Consider the following 21,197-nt stretch of genomic DNA (forward strand, 5'->3'; position numbering starts at 1 on the left):
ATATGAGGTCATGTTATAAGATGAGCATTAATGTTTATTGAGTCAAGTAAACAAGAATCATCAATCAAAATCCACACAGACCCATGTTTTATTAAATGTGAAACAGAAAGACAAACTTACCTTAAACACGACAAAAAGCAGCCACGCAGCAGCTCGCCAATCCATCTGACCCAAAGTGGCAGTTAGACTGTCTTGTCCAAACACGCATGTGCGGATTCAAACGCGCTATACTTTTCGATTAAAATTTACTTAAAATTACAATGTTTATGTGAGGTGACTATACAATGTTTAAATATTACAAGCAAATATATAATAACATTTACTCTTTCCAACCAGTTAATTTATTACATGAATTAAATGCGTAGATATTTAAAATTTGACTTAGGAAATTCTAGTTCTCATTGAATTAAAATTTTATGAAGTAAAAATGATGATGGCTAATTTAATATATATTACTATACCAAAAAGTTCGTTTTTACAGTGTAATGAAAAACCGAATGACAGTTAATGGTCAACATTGAAGACATAAAAATCATATTAATAATATTAATAAATAATAGACATTAATGGTCATAAAGGATTACATGAGTTTGTAGCTCTGTATTTTAGATGCTTGCTTGCACAAATATCACACAAGTTATGAGGTTCCTGCTGATAATTTTCAAGACCTGGGGCCTCATTTATAAAACTTTGCGTAGGATTTGCGTCAGAAATGGCGTACGGATGAAACATAGGACGTGCGTACGCACAGAAATATTCGGATTTATAAAACCGTGCGCACGCACATCCTACGCAGTTTTCCCTTAATAAATCACAATCAATTCTAAATATAGCGCAGCTTTTGCGGCTTTATTTCACGCCCATAGTTGCCCATAAATAGTCCGTGAAACGCCTAAAAGTTAATATTAATCGACGATGAATATTAACTTTTGGGCGTTTCACGGACTATTTTTGGGCAACTATGGGCGTGATCGATTGAGAAATCATGGCAAACACAGAGAGGAAATAGGAGTCTAGCGCTCCATCGCCAGAGTGTGTCTGCCACGGTGGAGGAAAACGGGAGCATTTTATTACCATCCATTTGATTGCGTCTGACAAGCTAGGATGAATTGCATAACATGCCAATATTATTGCAGAACATATTTCACTTTTCTTTTTGCAAATATGTGTTAATTTGCATTTCTGCTGTAATTTTCGTTTGATTTTGTTTGTTTTAGACTGCAGATCGATCAAACGGGTGTTCGTGGCTGTTAATTGTAGCCTAAGACTTGCTTTGTGAAGTCTTCGTGTTATTTATGAGAGGCAGTATTGACATTTCTTTTACACAACGGTCTACAGTTTCACACACTTTCACGTGTTTCTTCCATCTGCCAACGGTGTCGCCATTTCTCATTTCACCCGTTTTTGTGCGTACGCCTGGGTCAGAGTATGCGAGAAGGACCGCACATTTTCCCGTCAAGTTTGCTTTTTATAAATATCAATTATTACGTAGAGAGCTGCGTACGCCTTCTTTTGTGCGTACGCAACGTTTATAAATGAGGCCCCTGATGTCCATCGCAAGGAACTTAAAGCTAAACATATTCACACTCCGTGTAACTCAGTGTCCCGGTTTCACAAACAGGGCTTAGATTAAGCCAGGACTAGGCCTTTGTTAAATTGGGACATTTAAGTAGCTTTTATAAACGTGCCTTAGAAAAACTACTGGTGTGCATCTTGAGACAAAACCATGTAAGAAATATTTTAAGATATGTTAGTGCAAGTTGCTCTCAGTTAAAACGGCTCAAACACACTTTTTAGCAGCGCTCGAAGTGGGCCGGTAGCACTGGTATACAGTATCAGCACTGCTATATTTAAATCTGTAGAATACCCTCATTTTCTTGCGTACTGGTGTTGGGGTGAAGCTTATATCATCATTAAGTGTATGTTTAATGGTGGAGTACGGTTGGGCATTCGTATTCGTTACGGTAGCTTATAGTTATAGTGAAGGATAGGATTAGTGTTTGGGTGGGATACGTGATTCTCAGCGTCATCCTAACTCCGGGTCTGAGGTCCTCAGTCTGCTGTGACGTGTGTATCTGCGGTTCGATATCTCCACTCAAGGGCTAGAGAATACCCATAATGCACTGTGAGGGTATTTACGAATTAATTCCTGTGTCTCACCAGAAGAGGGCGCCCACATCCAAACTGCTACAGTGTAATATCATACAGGTATTCGCCTTATTTTCGAAAGCGGAAGTAAATATGGGTCCAATTTTTGCGTTTTTTGTGCGGCACTTCCGTTTCCTCGCTTCCCTGGGCTAACTAACGATATCGATTGCGAAGGATTATGCAGAGTTGAAAGAAAAATGTTACACATGCCATAGCAGATGAATACAACGAAGAACTAAAGCCCCGCCTCACCCAGTTCGGGTACCGGACCTAGTTGAAACACTCATGCATCTAGCTGGCAGAGTGCCAAAACTTCACCGGCGCCTTCAGCACCGCCGTAAACACGGTCGAGCCAACGCTGGACTAATATATCTATGGAGGTATTTTGTCATGTCAAATGTATTTATAATGCCATCAGAATGCAACCAAAGCACATGATAACAATAAGTAGATGGCTATAATAATTGTAAATCATACAAAACAAATGCCATGATCACTAGATTTTATACAGGTGTTACTATAATGATTTTGTTAATGGTGATCAGCAACCAAATATTAATAATGTGGAAGTTACTGCCTTTTGCCTTGGCATGACTTCTCACTTTTTGCTGACAATACAAAGGCAGAGTACAGTAACTTTAAAATAGTGCTCAAAAGTCAAGTTTGAGCTCAAGATTTTTGTATGTATATAATTTTCATTACTAAAACAACTATTTGCCAGATCAGGTCTTGTGTTCACGAAATGAAAAGAGCAAACATACGGTCGCTTCTGTGGTTTCTTCAAATGTAAAGCTATTAACCACTGGTGAAGGGATTCCTCATTCTTCGGCGGGGTAAAGGTCGTAGGGCGCCTCGCGATTACATTCAGCTCTCGTATACGCGTTCGATGATTAAAACACTCCTGCTACAAGTAAATCTTTCTTTTGTACCAGTTATTATGACAACCTCTAACTGCACAAACAATCCCGGTCTTCCTCGAAGCCATAACGATGAGTTAGTTGTTACAAAGACTTGTTTGATTAACCGCTACGGTGAAAAGTGAGTAAGCTAGCCAGTGACGGAAAGTCTCGCGCAAAAAAAAACGTCAACTGGCTGTGTCCGTATTTCCGTTAAATATAAGGTGAATACATTTCTTTTGAATTGATTATTAAATTGTTTGATTAATTTTTATACAGTTCAAGATACATCTTTTCTTCACTATTGAAGCTATATTTTCTATATTTTTTGAGTTTAACATTTTGTCACCACATACTCCCCACTCATGTCGACCCAAACCTGTAGAACTTTCTCTATCCTGTGGAACACAAAAGTATTTGTAAAGGTTTAGTTGTTGTTGTTCATTTAGCTACAGCTTTAGCATCCAAACCTGCGAATGTAAGGCCACTGACTCTAGTTAAACACACCTAATTAAACATCTAATTAAAGCAGCTAATCAAGCTCTTCAGACTCACTTCCAGGCTGGTGTGATGGAGATAAACTTTGCAGGAGGATTGAACAGTTTCAAATGACCTGGCATGTTGGATGACTCTCTGTCCAGCAGATGGCGGTCGTTTAACATGTGAATTTACAGTCGGATGCAAAAACTATATTTTATTTTAATATGCAGGTTTCCAGCAATTGAAACCCTGGCCAAATCATGGCTGCAGGAATATAACTTTCAAATGAACACTGAAGATGAATTATGAATGGCATGATAGTGTTCTTCCCTAAATATTGACCAGTGAAATGCAATTAAAGAGATTTGTACTCAATCCTAATGTATAAATGAATAGATATGAGTTAAGTACTATAATATAAGTTTCTTTGTTTCTGGTTGTGGTTTAAGCTCTTGTGGAAGAGGCGTGTCTTCAGATGTTTCCTGAAAGCTGTGATGGTCTCATCAGATCAGGTTCCTGTCATTGTATTACTACTTTCAAGACTTTGATTTCAGGTCGTATTTGTTCGTTAGAAATGTATTGAGTCTTTCTTGAAAAAAAGTTTTGGCTTACTTATTTAAAAAGAAAGCAAAAGCTTGGTGTGACCATCCATCAACATCCTCTCCACTTTCTGGCTTGACTTTTTTGAAGAAACAAAGAAAGGAAGGTAAAACTATGTAAGTACTTTGCATTTTACACCCTTTACAGAAAGTCACAGTGAATTGTGAAGTGTTACCAGGACTGATTATAGTGTCCAGACATCTGTGGATATTTTATAACGCTGGAATATGATGCACCTTAGATCCTGCTAACTTTAATCTCAAGTCTTACACAGGCTATGTAGCAGGAAAAACTCATTTTACCATTTTAACTTTCAGTTATCGGAGGTCCTTTTATATATACTGTATACACACACACACACACAGCGGTGGCCACATGATGTCTGGAGGGGATATTTGTTTTTAATGATCAAAAACAATCAAAATATGAGGAAAATAAACACTAAACTTGGTTATGTTATTTATCTGACAAAAAATATTTGGCAAAAAAGGGGCAAATTACAGATACAAATTGTTATTTTATTATGCAAATAAAAAATGCATAGAAAAATAAAAAGCTTACTGGAAAAAAGCATACATTGACTAAAACATCATCAGTTATTAATATTTCATTTTTTTTTGCATTCATAAATTCTTAGCATTACAGCCTGGGCAGAAATTATGTACTCATAATTTCCATCTCCAAGCACAACTACACTATATTTGTTAACAAATGCTTACAAATATTTGAATAAAGAGTGAAGATGTCAGTTTTGGACATCACGTTTGAAATGAAATCATACAATCATTGAAACAAATAATTTGGTGGTTGGAGAAGCATCACAAATAATTAACGTCAAGAACAACTCTAATATCATGTACTTTTATACAGAGGCTGACATCACCAGCAGACAAGGATCATGGGATGTACCTGTAAGTTATAATTGTTGCACAATGTCACATTTATAGTCTAAAATCTGTTTACAATGGCAGAGAGACGAGCTACTGAATGCTTAAGGAACAGAAGAAAAATACATTTTTTTTTCATATAAAGAAGTTTCAAAAACAGCATGGAACTTAAAATTAAAGACTCTCATTAAAACGTTTACTTTTCCAACAGCCAGTGTGTCAGTGCCAGAAAGAAAGATTGTCCTTCTCGGGAAAACAGGAGATGGCAAAAGCAGCGCCGGGAATGCAATTTTTGGAGAAAATGTATTCACCACTAAAGCTTCAGCTTCAAGTGCAGGAGTTGAATGTCAAAAAGCAGAGAGGAAGGTTAATGGAAGAAAGATCACAGTTATTGACACACCTGGACAATTTGATACAGATTGTGAAGATGAAGAGCTGAAATCTGAGACCATCAAATGTCTGGTTGAGTGCGCTCCAGCCATCGATGCCTTTATCATTGTCCTGAAGGTTGGAAGATACACAGGACATGAAAGTGAGGTGATAGAAAAACTCCTGAAAACATTCAGTGAGGAACACGTCCTGAAACACACAGTGATCTTATTCACTCATGGCGATCAACTAGAAGGCAAGACCATTGAAGAATTTATAGAGGATTGTATAGAACTAAAGAAGCTCGTCGATAAATGTGGAGGACGCTGTCACGTCATCGACAACAAATACTGGAATAAACGTAAACGAGGGAAAAAGAGCAACAGAGTTCAGGTGAAAAATCTTCTGAAGACCATCGACGAGATGGTGAAAGAGAACGGCAGCTACACCAATGAGGTGCTTCAAAAGCTGGAGGAAGAAATTCAAGAGGAGATGAAGAATATAACTGAAGACAATTTGCTTGCAGAAGAAAAACGAGAAGAATCAAAAATAAGTATTCTTTACAAATTTCTGAAGAAGTGTGCAGGAGTAACAACAGGGACCGTGCTTGGTGCTCTTTTCGGAATGGCTATTGCTGTAGCTTTAGTTATGTCTGTTTTACAATTATTTGTAACGCTAAAAACAGCGATTACAGCAGCAGGTGTAGGAGCAGTGGGAGGAGGAGCAGCAGTTGGTGCAGGTACGTTGGCTACAGGTGTGCTTGTAGTTGGAGGTGTGATAGGAGGTGTGGTAGGAGCTGTGGAAGGCATTGCTACTGCATGGAATGCTCCAGATGAAGCTGATTCTGTGTGTGATGTTATAACAAAGGTAGCAGTGAATACCTGGGATAATGGCTTATCTATGGCTAAGAAGGCAGAAGAAATGTGTGGTCTTAATAGCAAAATGGCAAACTTACATTGAATAAAAAGACATTTCATTCCTGCTTATTGAATATAATGTGTTTATGTCATACTCTTCAATCTTTTTATTCCCAATGCCAACATGGTAAAATTAACCTTAACTACTGGCAAACTCTGTTTCTCACACATCATGTGACCAAATGTCATGACAGCTTAAACTTTCTTCAGACTATCTTCTTTTGTGTTATAGAGTTTGGATCAACATGAGGGTAAATGATGACCGAATTTCAGTATATATATATATATATTATTTAAATGTTTTTTTTTCCCTAATGTTCGTGAACGTGCCCTCCATGGTTCATTGCTATGGTGAAGCTCTACACTCTGTGTCTTGTGTTCTACGCTCAAGCCATGAATTACTGTTTTTATTATTAATGCTGTTTTTTGCCATTAAACATCATTTTTTATCTGCATCTAGATCCTGACTCTGACTTGGTTCTTGGAGCACGTTACAATATTATATATTTCTGTAACTGTAATGTATGTACCCTATCAGTCGGTCACTCTCGACATACGTCGGACCGACTAATATGAATCTCGCTAGAGAGGCCAATCTACTTCTTGTGAAACTAAACAAGCTAATGCACATTGGCGTGCAATCATTTGCATCAGCTGCTCTTCCACCCAGCGCGGGTATATAATGAGCAGAAGGTGCGATTGCACTTCAGTCTTTCGCTTCAGAGCCAAGCGCTTTGATGCTTTTTAAAACTCTTCTGAGAGCTGTGAAACCACAAGCCTTTTTCAGACCTCTCAACCCTGGTGCAGGCTGTCTTTTTTTTCTCTCTCTTCCTTTCTGTTTCTTGTTTTTGTCCTTTGAGCAAACCAAAAGCTGTTCTCACAGCTTGTAGGTGCGCAGGTGAGAGCGCTCAGAAGCCGTTTTGACGGCTGGTAAGTTTTTCTGAACTTAAACATAACTTATCTTGTAAATAGTTGAAAAAAGATTTAAATAGAAGATAGAAAATTTACATAGGCCTAATAATTTATTTTATTTACAAATTATAACTTGCATAAAAAAATAAACAATGCACAGAAATTACTTTTTTTCATTAACAGTGGTTAAGTTCACATTTTTTAAGAAAGAAAGACCCCAGGGTTTTAACACGCTGCTGTTCTTTTAGTATGATTCTGACATGTTGAATGGATTGTCTGTCCTGCAGATGGCGCTCATGCAACATGAATGAACTATCGTGGAGTTTAATTCAGTGAATAAGAAGCCAGCGTCACTGATCTTGCTGTGTTTAGATCAAGGGTTCTTCTCAATCATAAGGCTTCATATCTCAGCTGCCTCGTCATCAAGATCTGTTGATGGACGTCTCAATCAGTGTAAAGATCCTTTGAAGGCAGCCTTCCTTTAGGGTCTTTCATTCAGTCGTTTTTAAAGGATGCATCAAGTTTATCCTTCATTGTCCTTCAGTCACCCACAATCCTTTGCAAACATTCCAATGCACAAACAATAGCAATGCAATACAAATTTAGAAAAAAAAGGTAAGATGATATAAAGACTTGTTTGATTTCTTTTTGTTGTTTTTAGTGTGTGAATCTGAGTAAGTGTGTGTTTATGTACTTGCTGGTTTTGATAAATACATGATTGTGTGCATACAGTATCAAGGCATCAGTGTGTGTGTGTGTGTGTGTGTGTGTATTCACTCATTTCACATTAACTGTTGTTGTTTTTTACTAAAACTAATGAAAAACCAAATGACATAAGTTTATGGTCACAACATTGAGGACACAAAATCATAATATTAATATTTATTTAATAGACATTATTGTTCATAAAGGATTAACATTAGAGTTTGTAGCTCTGTATTTTAGATTTGAAATGCTTGCACAAATATCACAACCTGCCACACACACAAGTTATGAGGTTCCTGCTGATAACTTTCAAGACCTGATGTCCAGGGCCGGAGTGGGGCCACTTTTCAGCCCGGGAGTTTCAGGCCCAAGACCGGACCACTTTTGGTGGAATGGTGGAACTTCATAGTAGGAAAAAATATATACTATGGAAGTCAATGATACCAGAAACTGTCTGGTTACTGATATTCTTCTAAATATCTTCCTTTCTGTTCAGCAGAAGAAAGAAATTCATACAGGTTTGAAACAACATGAGGATGAGAATATGATGACAGAATTTTCATTTTAAAGTGGAGTATCCCTTTAATACCATGGTTTAACAAATAATGTAAAGGTTAAATAATAATTCACTTAGACTTTAGAAGCAATTGCGACTTTATTTCACACAATTCTGACATTATATCTTGCAATTCTGACTTTATAACACGCAATTGTGACTTTATTTCACGCAATTGCTACTTTAATTCACGCAATTCTGACTTTATAACACGCAATTGCGACTTTATTTCAGGCAATTCTGACTTTATATCTCGCAATTCTGAGAAATTTAAGTCACGTAAAGAGATGTAAACTCGCAATGTGAGATAAAAAGTCGCAATTATCTTTTAAAATGTTTTATTTTGTGGCGGAAACAAGCTTCCATACCTCATGGCCTCTTCCTCCCATCCATCCTCCCTGACGCATTACGGTAGGGCCGGCCCAGCTTATCGGTAGGCGCCGGCGGTGCCGCGGTAGCCCACCTGAGAAAACGTTTTGGAAAAGACGGGCTATGGACCCAACCAACTCTATAGGAGGGGAGGGGAGAACTCCCTCACATGGTACAACCCACGCAGAGGCTGCGCGCTGCGGCTGCGGTGTCAGAATGCGAAACGTGTGTAGCCTAATGTAACTGACGTGACAAATGTGAAAAAATAAAATAAAAATCCTCGCCCGGCCCAAAAGTGAAGCTGCCCACCGGGAATTCTCCCGATTCTCCCGATTACCCACCCCGGGCCTGCTGATGTCCATCGCAAGGGACATTAAAGCTAAACATATCCACACTCCGTGTAACTCAGTGTCCCGGTTTCACAAGATTGAGCCAGGACTAGTCCTTTGTTAAATTGGGACATTTAAGTAGCTTTTAAAAACGTACCTTAGAAAATAAATAAATAAATAAATAAATAAAAATAAAATGATGTGCATCTTGAGACAAAAAAAAAATTCAAAATATTTTAAGATATGTTAGTTAAAACGGCTCAAATTTTAGCAGTGCTCGAAGTGGGGGGCGTGATCGTCAGCACCATCCTAAATCCGGGTCTGATGTCCTCAGACTTCTGCTGTGACGTGTGTATCTACGGTTCTGGAGTTAGATATCCACTCAAGGGCTAGGGAATACCCACAATGCACTGTGAGGATCGCGTCGAACGAATTACCGCGTCTCACCAGAAGATGGCGCCACAGCTGAATCATACATCCATCAATTTTCCAAACCACTGGTCCATTGTAACTCAGTGTAATATCAGACAGATGTAAATTCATTTTGAATTAATTATTACGTTAGATTAAGGTTTATACATGTTAGTTCTCTTACGAGAGTCCTCTCGTACTGCGTTTTATCAAAACGCTACGGGAAAAGTCTCTTTTCACGAAACACTGAAGCAAAAAATTATCCTTTAATTTTCATATATGTAAAACGCGTTGCGGCAGCAGCAGACAGCTATGGCGAGACGGCTTGCTCGCTCATTGGCTGCTCTGCGGCAACTGCTTAAGCCTATCGAGCGAGGCCTGGGATGACATCAGGCCAATGAGGGCGCTTCGCGCCCTCCTCGCCACTTCCCGCCGAAACGGGCGTGGCTAACCTCTATAAAAGGAGCTCGAGAAGGCTGACTCACTTGATTTTAATCTCTTCAGCGAAGCGCACGCATCGCTGGATCACGGAAGCAGCGTCGTTGAAGCAAGCACATCAGCGGGACGAGCCCTCGAAGCCGCTGGCCAACGCCGCCTTCTACAGCCGTACCTGCTGCGCTTTCCGACGCCTATATCCTTTCATACTATTGCTTTTCTGTGTGTGTGTGTGTGTGTTCTCCGCAACACTCACCCCTAAAAGAGCTGCGTCTTTTTAAAGATGCCTTCCTGCGGCTCGTGCCGAGCCCCACTCACCGAGGGAGACAAGCACGTCATCTGTGTTTCCTGCCTGGGTGAGGACCATGCAGCGCTCGCGCTCGCTGACGGCGGATGCCCTCACTGCGAGCTTTTGCCGATGGTGACTCTGAGGACTCGCCTGGCATCCTTTTCCAAGCCTGCATTCACCGCCGCGATGCCGCGCCGTAAGAAGCGCCGCTCGCAGCGGGTCCCGGAACCCGCTCCAGCCCGACCAAGCTCGCCGGTTCGCCCGCCAGCTTCACCGGCCTCTCTCGAATCACTTCCTGATGCCCAGCGCCCGCAGTCTGCCGCCGCTTCATCAGAGGAAGTCGGTTCAGAGGCCGCGTCGGGGGAGAAGGATTCCTGCTCTCTGCTAGCTTCAGGCAGCGAGGATTGGGCGAGCTTTGAGGATCTCGCGCCTCCTGCCCGCAAGCCCTCAACGAGAGCCAACATAGAGACGGAGCTCATGCGGGTACTCGCGCTGGCCGCGGCGAGCCTCGGCCTCGAGTGGTCTGCACCGGAGCCCCCCTCTCGAACCCGGCTGGATGGTAGCTTCCTCCCTGGTGAGCGCACTTCTCCGGAATCTAAGCCCGCTCCTTTTCTTCCTGAGTTACATGAAGAAGTTGCGAAGGCTTGGAACGCGCCCTACTCTGCGCGGACGCGCTCATCTGTCTCACCCGCATTTTCCTCTCTGGATAATGCCAGTGACCGAGGCTACCTCTCTCTTCCGCCGGTGGAACAGGCGATAGCGACCCACCTTTGCCCGCCCTCTGCTGGACGGCGGACTAAACCGGTGTTGCCTTCCAAAGCCTGCCGCATGACGTCGACGCTGCTCGCGCGAATCTTCTCCGCCGCTGGGCAGGCCGCGTCATCGCTACACACCATGGCTACGCTGCAGATTTACCAGGGTGATCTCCTCCGTAAGCTGGACGAGATGGGACCTGACGCTATCTGCATCGCGGATTTAAGGAGCGCTTCAGATCTCACGCTCCGAGCTACTAAAGCCGCCGCACAAGCCATGGGACGGTGTATGGCTTCCGCCACTGTCGCTGAGAGGCACTTATGGCTGACGCTCACGGAGATGGCCGATTCCGAGCGCACTGCGTTTCTCGATGCCCCGCTGTCTTCCACCGGCCTTTTTGGTTCTTCTCTCTCCGAGTTCGTGGAGAGATTTACCGAGGCCCAGAAAGCGTCTCAAGCCTTCAAGCACTTCCTGCCGAAGCGCTCCGGTTCTGCAGCGGTTCGTGACAAATGGACTCCGCGGAGCTCTCAGCCTCAGCCCCCGCCTTCGGCCGCCTCTTCGCAGCAGCCACAACAGCGCAGCTCGAGGCCCCGCTCTCGGTCCAGCGCCCGGCGCCCCTCTTCGCGCGGGCCGCGATCGAGGGTTGTGGTAAAACCGGAAGTGCCGAAGAAGTCCTAGCAAGCCTGGGAAAGCGCAGGTGTGTGAGTCCCGTTGCGGCCGGCCTCCCACCCAAGCGCCCCGCTGTTTCAGTCCCAAGGTTTGCGACTGTTCCAGTGTTTTCTGCAGAGAGCAAGCCTGCACTGCCGCCCGCTTGCCTGCACACAAAAGCCGTTCTCACGGCTACCCAGATAAATCTCAAAAAGAGTGTATTTTCTGGTGTCCCGGCCACGGCCGATGGTGCTATAAATGTAGTCTCGATGCCCACTCCTCAGTGCCCATCACTACACATAAGCACAGCCCTACACGTAGGGCCCGTGCACATAAAATCGACTCAGGTCGGTTGCGCTTCCAGCATAGTGAGAGTGCCCACTTCCCAGTGCCCACGAACACTATGTCTAACACATCACAGGCTCTCTGTAAAAACGAGAACTGTGAGCGCGCGCTCTGCTCAGGCAGACGCCGCGCCCAAAGCAGTAAATGTGCCCGCTCCCAGCCCACATCTACTCGCTCACATGGGTCCTATGAGACTTTCTCAGTCCTCCCTCACTCAGCTAAGCACTGTAGTAAGGTCGAGAACGAGCGTCTCGCCCGCTGTATTAAGCGCGCGCCCCGCCTCAAATGCCACAGGCATAACGCCTATGTTTGTATCCCCCGAAGCGCCTCTGTCGCACGGCGATCAGAGCGCGCTCCGTATCCAGCCCCTAGCCAGCCATGCAGAAGCATGGGCAGCGCTCCCAGGGGTTTCGGACTGGGTGCTAGGCATTATAAAGAGAGGCTTCTCGCTACAGTTTTGTCGACGCCCTCCCCGCTTCATAGCGCGCGTCGAAACTACGGTCTCGTTGGAAGTAGCTCACCTACTTCGAGCCGAAATATCAAAACTGATAAGCAAAGGGGCGATAGAGCGCGTTCCCCCAGCTCTAAGCGAAGGGGGACTGTACAGCAGATACTTTCTAGTCCCCAAAAAGGACGGCGGTATCAGACCCATACTGGATCTAAGACGGTTGAACAGAGTATTGGTGAAACGCAGTTTCAAAATGCTCACAACCAGCAAAATTCTCGCGCATGTTCGCCGAGAAGACTGGTTCATGTCAATAGATCTAAAGGACGCGTATTTTCAAATACAAATAGCGTCACACCACAGGCGATACTTGAGATTCGCCTTCGAGGGTCAGACATACCAGTATACAGTCCTGCCATTCGGCTTGTCCCTAGCACCCCGTACATTTACGAAATGCATGGACGCAGCGCTCGCTCCTCTCAGACTCAGAGGCATGCGAGTGCTGAACTATTTGGACGACTGGTTGATCCTAGCTCAATCACGATCACAGCTCGTGGAGCACAGAACCATTTTACTCGATCACCTCGAGAATCTTGGTATCACAGTCAACTGGGCAAAGAGTTCATTGAACCCCAGTCAAACGATTTTGTTTCTGGGCGTCGTTCTGGACTCACAGTCTATGACAGCGCGGCTGTCACCACAGCGCTTGTTGATCATTCAGCGCGCGGCGAGGTCTTTCCGCCGCGGCGCTGTCACCCCGCTCAGGAAGTTTCAAAAGATGCTGGGTCTCATGGCTTCAGCATCGTCAGTTCTCCGGCTGGGCTTGCTCCGCATGCGCCCGCTGCAGTTCTGGTTGAAAACGCGGGTACCGCGCAGAGCGTGGGCGACCGGTCGATTACGCCTCAAGGTCGATCAGAGCTGTGTTTCAGCCCTGGCGCCTTGGACGGCGGACGACTGGTACCAATCAGGTGTAAGCCTGGGGACTTCCTCGAGAGTGAGGATGGTGTCGACAGACGCATCCACCTCGGGATGGGGAGCTCTGCTCGAGGGCAGACCGTTCTTCGGCCTGTGGTCGGAACGAGAAAAGCTCCTACACATAAACTGCCTAGAAATGCTGGCAGTGCACAACGCGATGACGCGTTTTTGTCCCCACATCAAGGACGAACACGTCATAGTCCGTTCGGACAACATGGCTGTGGTGTCCTACATAAATCGCCAGGGCGGTCTGAAATCCATATCCCTGTACAGGCTGGCGAAACGCCTCCTATTATGGGCTCAGCACAACTTACGCTCGCTGAGAGCAGTGCATGTACCTGGGCTTCAGAATGTGGGCCCAGACAGACTGTCCAGGAACAATGTTCCCCCGGGCGAATGGTCTCTACACCCACAAACAGTCCGGCTGTTGTGGGAGAGATTCGGCAGAGCGGAGATGGACCTTTTCGCGTCCCGCGAAAATGCGCACTGCCCCGCATTCTTTTCAAAGACCGACAGCGCGCTGTCCCGGAGGTGGCCGCGCTGCCCGTTATACGCTTTTCCCCCCGTCTCCCTCCTGCCACAGGTGCTGGAACGGGTCAGGGAAACGAAATGCCCAGTCCTGCTTGTAGCTCCGTTCTGGGAGAACCAGATATGGTTCCCAGTTCTGATGCAGTTGGCAGATATCGCTCCATGGCCACTGCCGTTGAGGAGAGATCTCCTCTCGCAGGCCGGGGGCTCGATTTGGCACCCACACCCGGAACTGTGGTCCCTTCATGTGTGGGTGCTCAACGGATACCCGTTGGTCTCACAGAGGGAGTCGTGAATACCATCACTCAGGCTAGAGCACCGTCGACACGACGGCTTTATGCTTCGAAGTGGTCGGTTTTCTCCGGCTGGTGTACAGCTCGGAGCATTTCACCCCTCGAATGTGAGGTAACGGAGGTTCTCTCCTTCCTACAAGAGCTGTTGGATAAGGGCAGATCCCCTTCCACGCTCAAAGTGTATGTGGCGGCTATTTCAGCGTTCTTTGGTTCAACGCTGGGTCAGTCGCTGGGAAGGAATGATTTAGTCATCCGCTTCCTCAGGGGAGCTAGGAGACTGAATCCGCCCAGACCTCCTTCAGTTCCTTTGTGGGACCTTTCTACGGTCCTAGCGGCCATGAAAGGTGCCCCTTTCGAGCCTATCCAGTCTATTAGCCTCAAACATTTGTCTTTCAAAACAGTGTTTTTGATGGCTCTCGCTTCAGTGAAGCGCATAGGCGACCTGCACGCGCTCTCTGTGAGCCCGGCGTGCTTGGAGTTTGGTCCTAATGACTCTAAAGTCATACTCAAACCTAAGCATGGCTATGTGCCGAAATCCCTCAACACGCCTTTTCGGGCTCAGGTCATATCCCTGGCTGCCCTGCCGGCATCGAGTGAGGAAGGGGACTCGAGTTTTCTTTGCCCTGTTAGGGCTTTAAGAGCTTATATGTCCCGCTCTGCTGTCTTCAAACAGACAGAGCAGCTCTTTGTCTCGTTCAGCGGACGTTCCAAAGGAATGGCTGTTTCGAAACAAAGTCTATCCAGATGGATAGTTGACGCCATAGCGCTGGCTTATTCTGCCAAGGGCATTCCATGCCCGTTGGGAGTCAGAGCGCACTCTACGAGAAGCGTTGCTTCTTCGTGGGCTTGGTCCAGCGGGATTTCCCTACAGGATATATGTACGGCGGCAGGTTGGGCCTCGCCGTCTACATTTATCAGGTTTTATAACCTAGAGGTTCCCGCCTTGCAGGCTAAGCTTTTGTCGGTGTAATCTGTTCGGCCGTCTAGTCAGACCGCTGAAACTCATGCGCTATGCGCTACCGACTATCTTGGGCAGAACTGTGTAAGACCCACATTTTCCGCATTAGTTCAGGTTCCCTACCCTGTCTATGTGATGATTATACTTGCGTCTGTGGACATGTTTATTCTACGACGCTAAAGTTTAGGGAATTAAGGCTCTCACCCTTATTCCCTGACTCTGTGTGAGTCAATCTGGTGATTATGCACTGTATGCCTGAAAAAGCTTCCGGTGATCAGTGTTTTTTATCCCAGCACGCACGGCGTTTTGCAAGGGGTTCCCGTAGCGTTTTGATAAAACGCAGTACGAGAGGACTCTCGTAAGAGAACGTACTCGGTTACTAACGTAACCTCGGTTCTCTCTAGAAGAGGGAACGAGTACTGCGTTCTCTGCCGTGCGTACGGTTCACTCTGGTTCGCTTCGGCGATCAAAATCAAGTGAGTCAGCCTTCTCGAGCTCCTTTTATAGAGGTAAGCCACGCCCGTTTCGGCGGGAAGTGGCGAGGAGGGCGCGAAGCGCCCTCATTGGCCTGATGTCATCCCAGGCCTCGCTCGATAGGCTTAAGCAGTTGCCGCAGAGCAGCCAATGAGCGAGCAAGCTGTCTCGCCATAGCTGTCTGCTGCTGCCGCAACGCGTTTTACATATATGAAAATTAAAGGATAATTTTTTGCTTCAGTGTTTCGTGAAAAGAGACTTTTCCCGTAGCGTTTTGATAAAACGCAGTACTCGTTCCCTCTTCTAGAGAGAACCGAGGTTACGTTAGTAACCGAGTACGTTTCCATGACAGAGTTCAAGATAAATATTTTCATCACTGCTGGAGCTATTGACTACTTTAAATGTTTCGAGTGTGTTAGTAATTGTTACAAAATGACAATTTTAAGTGCAACTAAAGTTCCCCCAAAAATGAACATTTTGTCAGCATGTACTCCCCTCTCATGTCGACCCAAACCTGTAGAAATGTCTCTATCTTGTGGAACACAAAAGTATTTGTAAAGGTTTAGTTGTTGTTGTTCATTTAGCATCTACAGCTTTAACATCCAAACCTGCTAATGTAAGGCCACTGACTCTAGTTAAACACCCCTAATTAAACATCTAATTAAAGCAGCTAATCAAGCTCTTCAGACTCACTTCCAGGCTGGTGTGATGGAGATAAACTCTGCAGGAGGATTGAACAGTAACAAATGACCTGGCATGTTGGATGACTCTCTGTCCAGCAAATGGCGCTCATTTAACATATGAATTTACAGTTGCAAAAACTATATTTTATTTGAATATGCAAATATTTCATATTAATATAAGAATCATGGCTGTAGGAATTTAACTTTCAAATGAACACTGAAGAAGAATTATGAATGGCATGATAGTGTTCTTCCCTAAATCTTGCATGAAATGCAATTAAAAGATTTATAACTTAATTTTTAGAAAATGATTTGTGCTCAATCCTAATGTAGAAATGACTAAATAGGAGTTATAGTGAGTTTATTTGTTTCTGGTTGTGGTTTAAGCTCTTGTGGAAGAAATGTGTCTTCAGATGTTTCCTGAAAGTTGTGATGGTTCATCAGATCAGGTGGTGTCATGGTGCGCTGGAAAATAGTCAAGGATTCAGATGCGAGTGAATAAGTATTTATTAAAGTCAAAAAGAGAAGACAAGAGACTCAATTCGACAGGCAGCATCCACATGGATGACTCAGTGTTGAAATAGCAGATAATCTCAAGTGAACTCGGAGAAGAAATACAGAAGGTCCTCAGGGAAACTCAGGGTCGGAATGGTAGATAATCCTCTGGCAACTCGGGCAGGCTCGGCAACGCAGGGACTCAGTGGGCAGACTGCAGATCCAACGTAGAGACGAAGATCCTCAATGAAGCGTCATGGAAACAGAACAGGAACAGGAGAACAATCGCTCAGACCCAGGAGAACCTCCACAACCATCTGACAAAGACAAGACGAGTGAGCAAACAATATATAGAACATCCTCATTCAGAACAGCTGGCGCTGATCGGCTCATCAGTGGATAACGAGCCATCTGATGAGCCGTGCCCATTCATTCAACACGCACACACATAGCGAGGGAGAGTCAATGAATCCGTGAACCGTGACAGTACCCCTCCTCCTAGGAACGCCGCCTGGCGTTCCCAGACCCCCTTACCTGTCGATTGTAATCATCGATAAGGGAGTGATCCAGAATGTCCCTGGCAGGAACCCAACTTCTCTCCTCCGGACCGTAACCTTCCCAGTCCACCAAGTACTGGAATCCGCGTCCCCTCCGTCTCGAGTCCAGGATCCGGTTAACCGAATAAGTAGGCTCCCCATCAACGAGTCGCGGCGGGGGGGGGAACCGGAGCAGGCGGATTAAGATGCGATCGAAAGACGGGTTTAATTTTGGAGACATGAAAGGCGGGATGAATTCTCTTGTACGCAAGAGGAAGGTTGAGGCGGACTGTCACCGGACTAATAATTTTGGTGATAGTGAACGGGCCAATGAATTTAGGAGCTAGCTTATTAGAGACGGAACGGAGAGGAATGTTTTTAGTAGAAAGCCACACTTTTTGACCAGCGACGTATACGGGTGGCCTCGACCGGTGGCGATCGGCCTTAGCCTTGGTGCGCGCCCCCACTTGGAGTAGAGTCTCACGGGCTCTGGTCCATGTGCGGTGACACCTCTGGACGAACGCGTGAGCGGAGGGGACCGCGACTTCGGATTCCAGATTGGGAAAAATAGGTAGCTGGTAACCTAAACTACATTCAAACGGAGATAGGCCCGTGGATGACACTGGTAATGCATTGTGGGCGTACTCCACCATAGAGATATGTTGGCTCCAGGAGGAAGGATTCCTGGCAGCCAAACAACGCAACACTCTCTCCAAATCCTGGTTGGCCCTCTCGGTCTGGCCATTGCTCTGGGGGTGAAACCCTGAGGACAGACTAACGGTCACTCCCAGTAATCTACAAAACTCTCGCCAAAATTTGGACACAAATTGGGGTCCTCGGTCGGAAACCACGTCTATCGGGAGGCCATGTATGCGAAAGACGTGATCTACAACGGTCACCGCTGTCTCCTTGGCTGAGGGTAATTTGGGCAAGGGAATAAAGTGAGCCGCCTTCGAGAATCGGTCCACCACGGTCAAAACTACCGTGTACCCTTGAGAGGGTGGGAGGGCGGTGATAAAATCTAGCGCAATGTGGGACCAGGGTCTCGAAGGGACAGGCAGCGGTTGGAGTAACCCATCTGGGGGTCGATTGGAAGTCTTACCAGTGGCACAGACAGAGCAAGCCAAAACAAAACTGTGAATGTCGCGTGCCATAAGTGGCCACCAGAATCGTTGCTTGACCATAAAACTGGTGCGATTTACCCCTGGATAGCAAGCTACGTTGGAACAATGCCCCCACTGAATAACGTCTGACCGTAATCCCTCCGGCACAAATAAACGATTCGGTGGGCAACCGGGCGGAGGCGTTACCCCTTCTAAGGCCGTCTTGACCTTCGACTCGATCTCCCATGTGAGTGTGGAGACAAATAGGGTCTCGGGTAAAATGCACTCGGGAGTAGACGGGCGTTCGGAACGGTCAAAAATACGCGACAAAGAATCGGGTTTGATGTTTTTGGAACCCGGGCGGTACGAGAGAGAAAAGTCAAAACGTCCGAAAAAAAGTGCCCACCGAGCCTGCCTGGAGTTCAATCTTTTAGCGGTTCTGATATATTCCAGGTTCTTATGATCGGTCCAGACGATAAAAGGTACCCCAGACCCTTCTAACCAATGACGCCATTCTTCCAACACTAACTTAACTGCCAACAATTCTCTGTTACCAATGTCATAGTTACGTTCGGCCGGAGATAAACGACGAGACAAAAACGCGCAGGGATGCATCTTGTCGTCCGTGAGAGAACGCTTGGAAAGCACTGCTCCTACCCCCACCTCTGATGCGTCGACCTCCACCACAAACTGACGTGAAGAATCAGGGGCTATCAAGATGGGAGCTGAAACAAAGCAGCCTTTCAGTTTGGCAAACACAGCCTCAGCTGTGTCTGACCACCTGAACGCAGTTCTGGGGGAGGTCAAGGCGGTCAGAGGTGCGGCTAGTTGGCTGAAGTTGCGAATAAAACGCCGATAGAAGTTGGCGAACCCCAGAAACCTCTGTAGGGCCTTACGGGAATCTGGACTTGGCCACTCTACCACAGCCTTAACCTTCTCAGGATCCATGCGTACTCCCTCAGACGAAATGATGTACCCTAGGAAAGGAACAGACTGTGCATGAAAAGCGCATTTCTCCGCCTTGACAAAAAGCCCATTCTCTAGCAACCTCTGAAGCACTCGTCTGACGTGTTGAACGTGCTCCTGGAGAGACGAAGAAAAAAAATCAATATGTCATCCAGGTAAACATATATGAACTGGTCTACCATGTCTCTCAACACATCATTGACGAGTGCCTGGAAAACCGCTGGGGAGATGGAAAGCCCGAACGGCATAACCAAATATTCAAAGTGCCCCCTGGGGGTATTGAACGCGGTCTTCCATTCATCCCCCTTCCTGATGCGAACCAAATGATATGCATTACGTAAATCCAATTTTGTGAAGATTGATGCTCCCTGCAACCTCTCGAAAGCTGAAGACATCAACGGCAAAGGATAAGTATTCTTTACCGTGATGTTATTCAACCCCCGGTAATCAATACAAGGTCGCAGAGAACCATCCTTCTTCCCCACAAAAAAGAATCCCGCCCCCGCTGGAGAAGAGGAAGGGCGGATGAACCCAGTAGCCAGAGAATCAGAAATATATTTCTCCATAGCCTCCCTTTCTGGAGCAGAAAGCGAATATAACTTGCCCTTAGGCGGAGACGTACCTGGCAGTAAATCTATTGCACAGTCATAGGGACGATGAGGAGGGAGAGAAGCAGCCCGAGACTTACTGAACACCTCCTTCAGGTCGCGGTACTCCGGTGGCACGTTAGACAGATTCACCGACTCCTCCTGCAACACAGAACGAGAAACAGACGGAACGGCAGACGAAAGACATGAGGCATAACAGTTATCACTCCAAGCTGAGACAGAATCTTGACCCCACTCTATCCTGGGTCCGTGCTTCACCAACCACGGGTGACCCAGGACAATAGGCGCGTGGGGTGACTGTGTGAGGTAGAGTGAAGTCCTTTCAGTGTGATTCCCCGAGGTGATCAGTGTGATAAGTCCAGTGGAGTGAGTGATGCCCGGAAGTTCTTGCCCATTGAGTGCGTTGATGGTGATAGTGTTCTCTAAAGCAGTGATGGGGAGGTGAAGTTTACGTGCCAAAGAGAAGTCCATAAGGTTTCCCTCCGCTCCCGAATCCACCAACGCTTGGCAGCAGAAGGAGTGTTCCGCCCACTGGAGTCTAACCGGAAGGAGAGTGGCGCTCGAGGGTCCGATCAAGGAGAGCCCGCCCGACAGTAGCCGCCCTCCTACCGCCGGGCTTGGCCTTTTAAAGGACAGGTGTTGATGAAATGTCCAGGCTCCCCGCAGTAGAGACATAGACCCCTCGAGCGGCGGTGTTCTCTCTCCTCCCGGGAAAGCCGAGCTCGACCTACCTGCATGGGTTCAGGATCGTTAGAGGGGCTGACCGCGTTCATACTCCGGCCACTGGAACTCATGGTGAAATCGGCTGCAGGCATCCGGTACGGTCGGCTCTCTCTCTGTTGAAGACGTGCATCGACCCGTAATGCTAGCTCGATCAGTCCATCCAGTGTCTTGGGCAGCTCCAAAGTATAAATCTCCCTCTGAACGCGGTCAGCCAACCCATGCAGGAACATGTCCCACTGCGCCTCCTCGTTCCATTTGCACTCGGCCGCCAATGTCCGGAACTCTATGGAATAGTCAGAGACTGACTGTTGGTCCTGGCGAAGGTCGGCGAGCTGGCGGGCCGCCTCGCGTCCAGCGACGG

At 46.1% G+C, this 21,197-nt stretch overlaps 1 protein-coding gene across 1 annotated transcript; it reads left to right on the forward strand.

Annotated features, from left to right (window-relative positions):
* Nucleotides 1–5,022: 5,022 nt before the first annotated feature.
* On the forward strand, nt 5,023–6,556 carry LOC308705567 (GTPase IMAP family member 7-like; the record flags this gene model as incomplete). The annotated part of the gene is made up of 3 exons (XM_081390642.1): nt 5,023–5,035; nt 5,223–6,247; nt 6,530–6,556. The coding sequence occupies 3 exons, from the start codon at nt 5,023–5,025 to the stop codon at nt 6,554–6,556; spliced, it is 1,065 nt and encodes a 354-aa protein (XP_081246768.1).
* Between the last annotated feature and the right edge of the window lie 14,641 nt (nt 6,557–21,197).

Source organism: Scardinius erythrophthalmus, assembly GCF_964197995.2.
Source record: "Scardinius erythrophthalmus genome assembly, chromosome: 2".
In the NCBI taxonomy this organism is placed as follows: Eukaryota; Metazoa; Chordata; class Actinopteri; order Cypriniformes; family Leuciscidae; genus Scardinius; species Scardinius erythrophthalmus.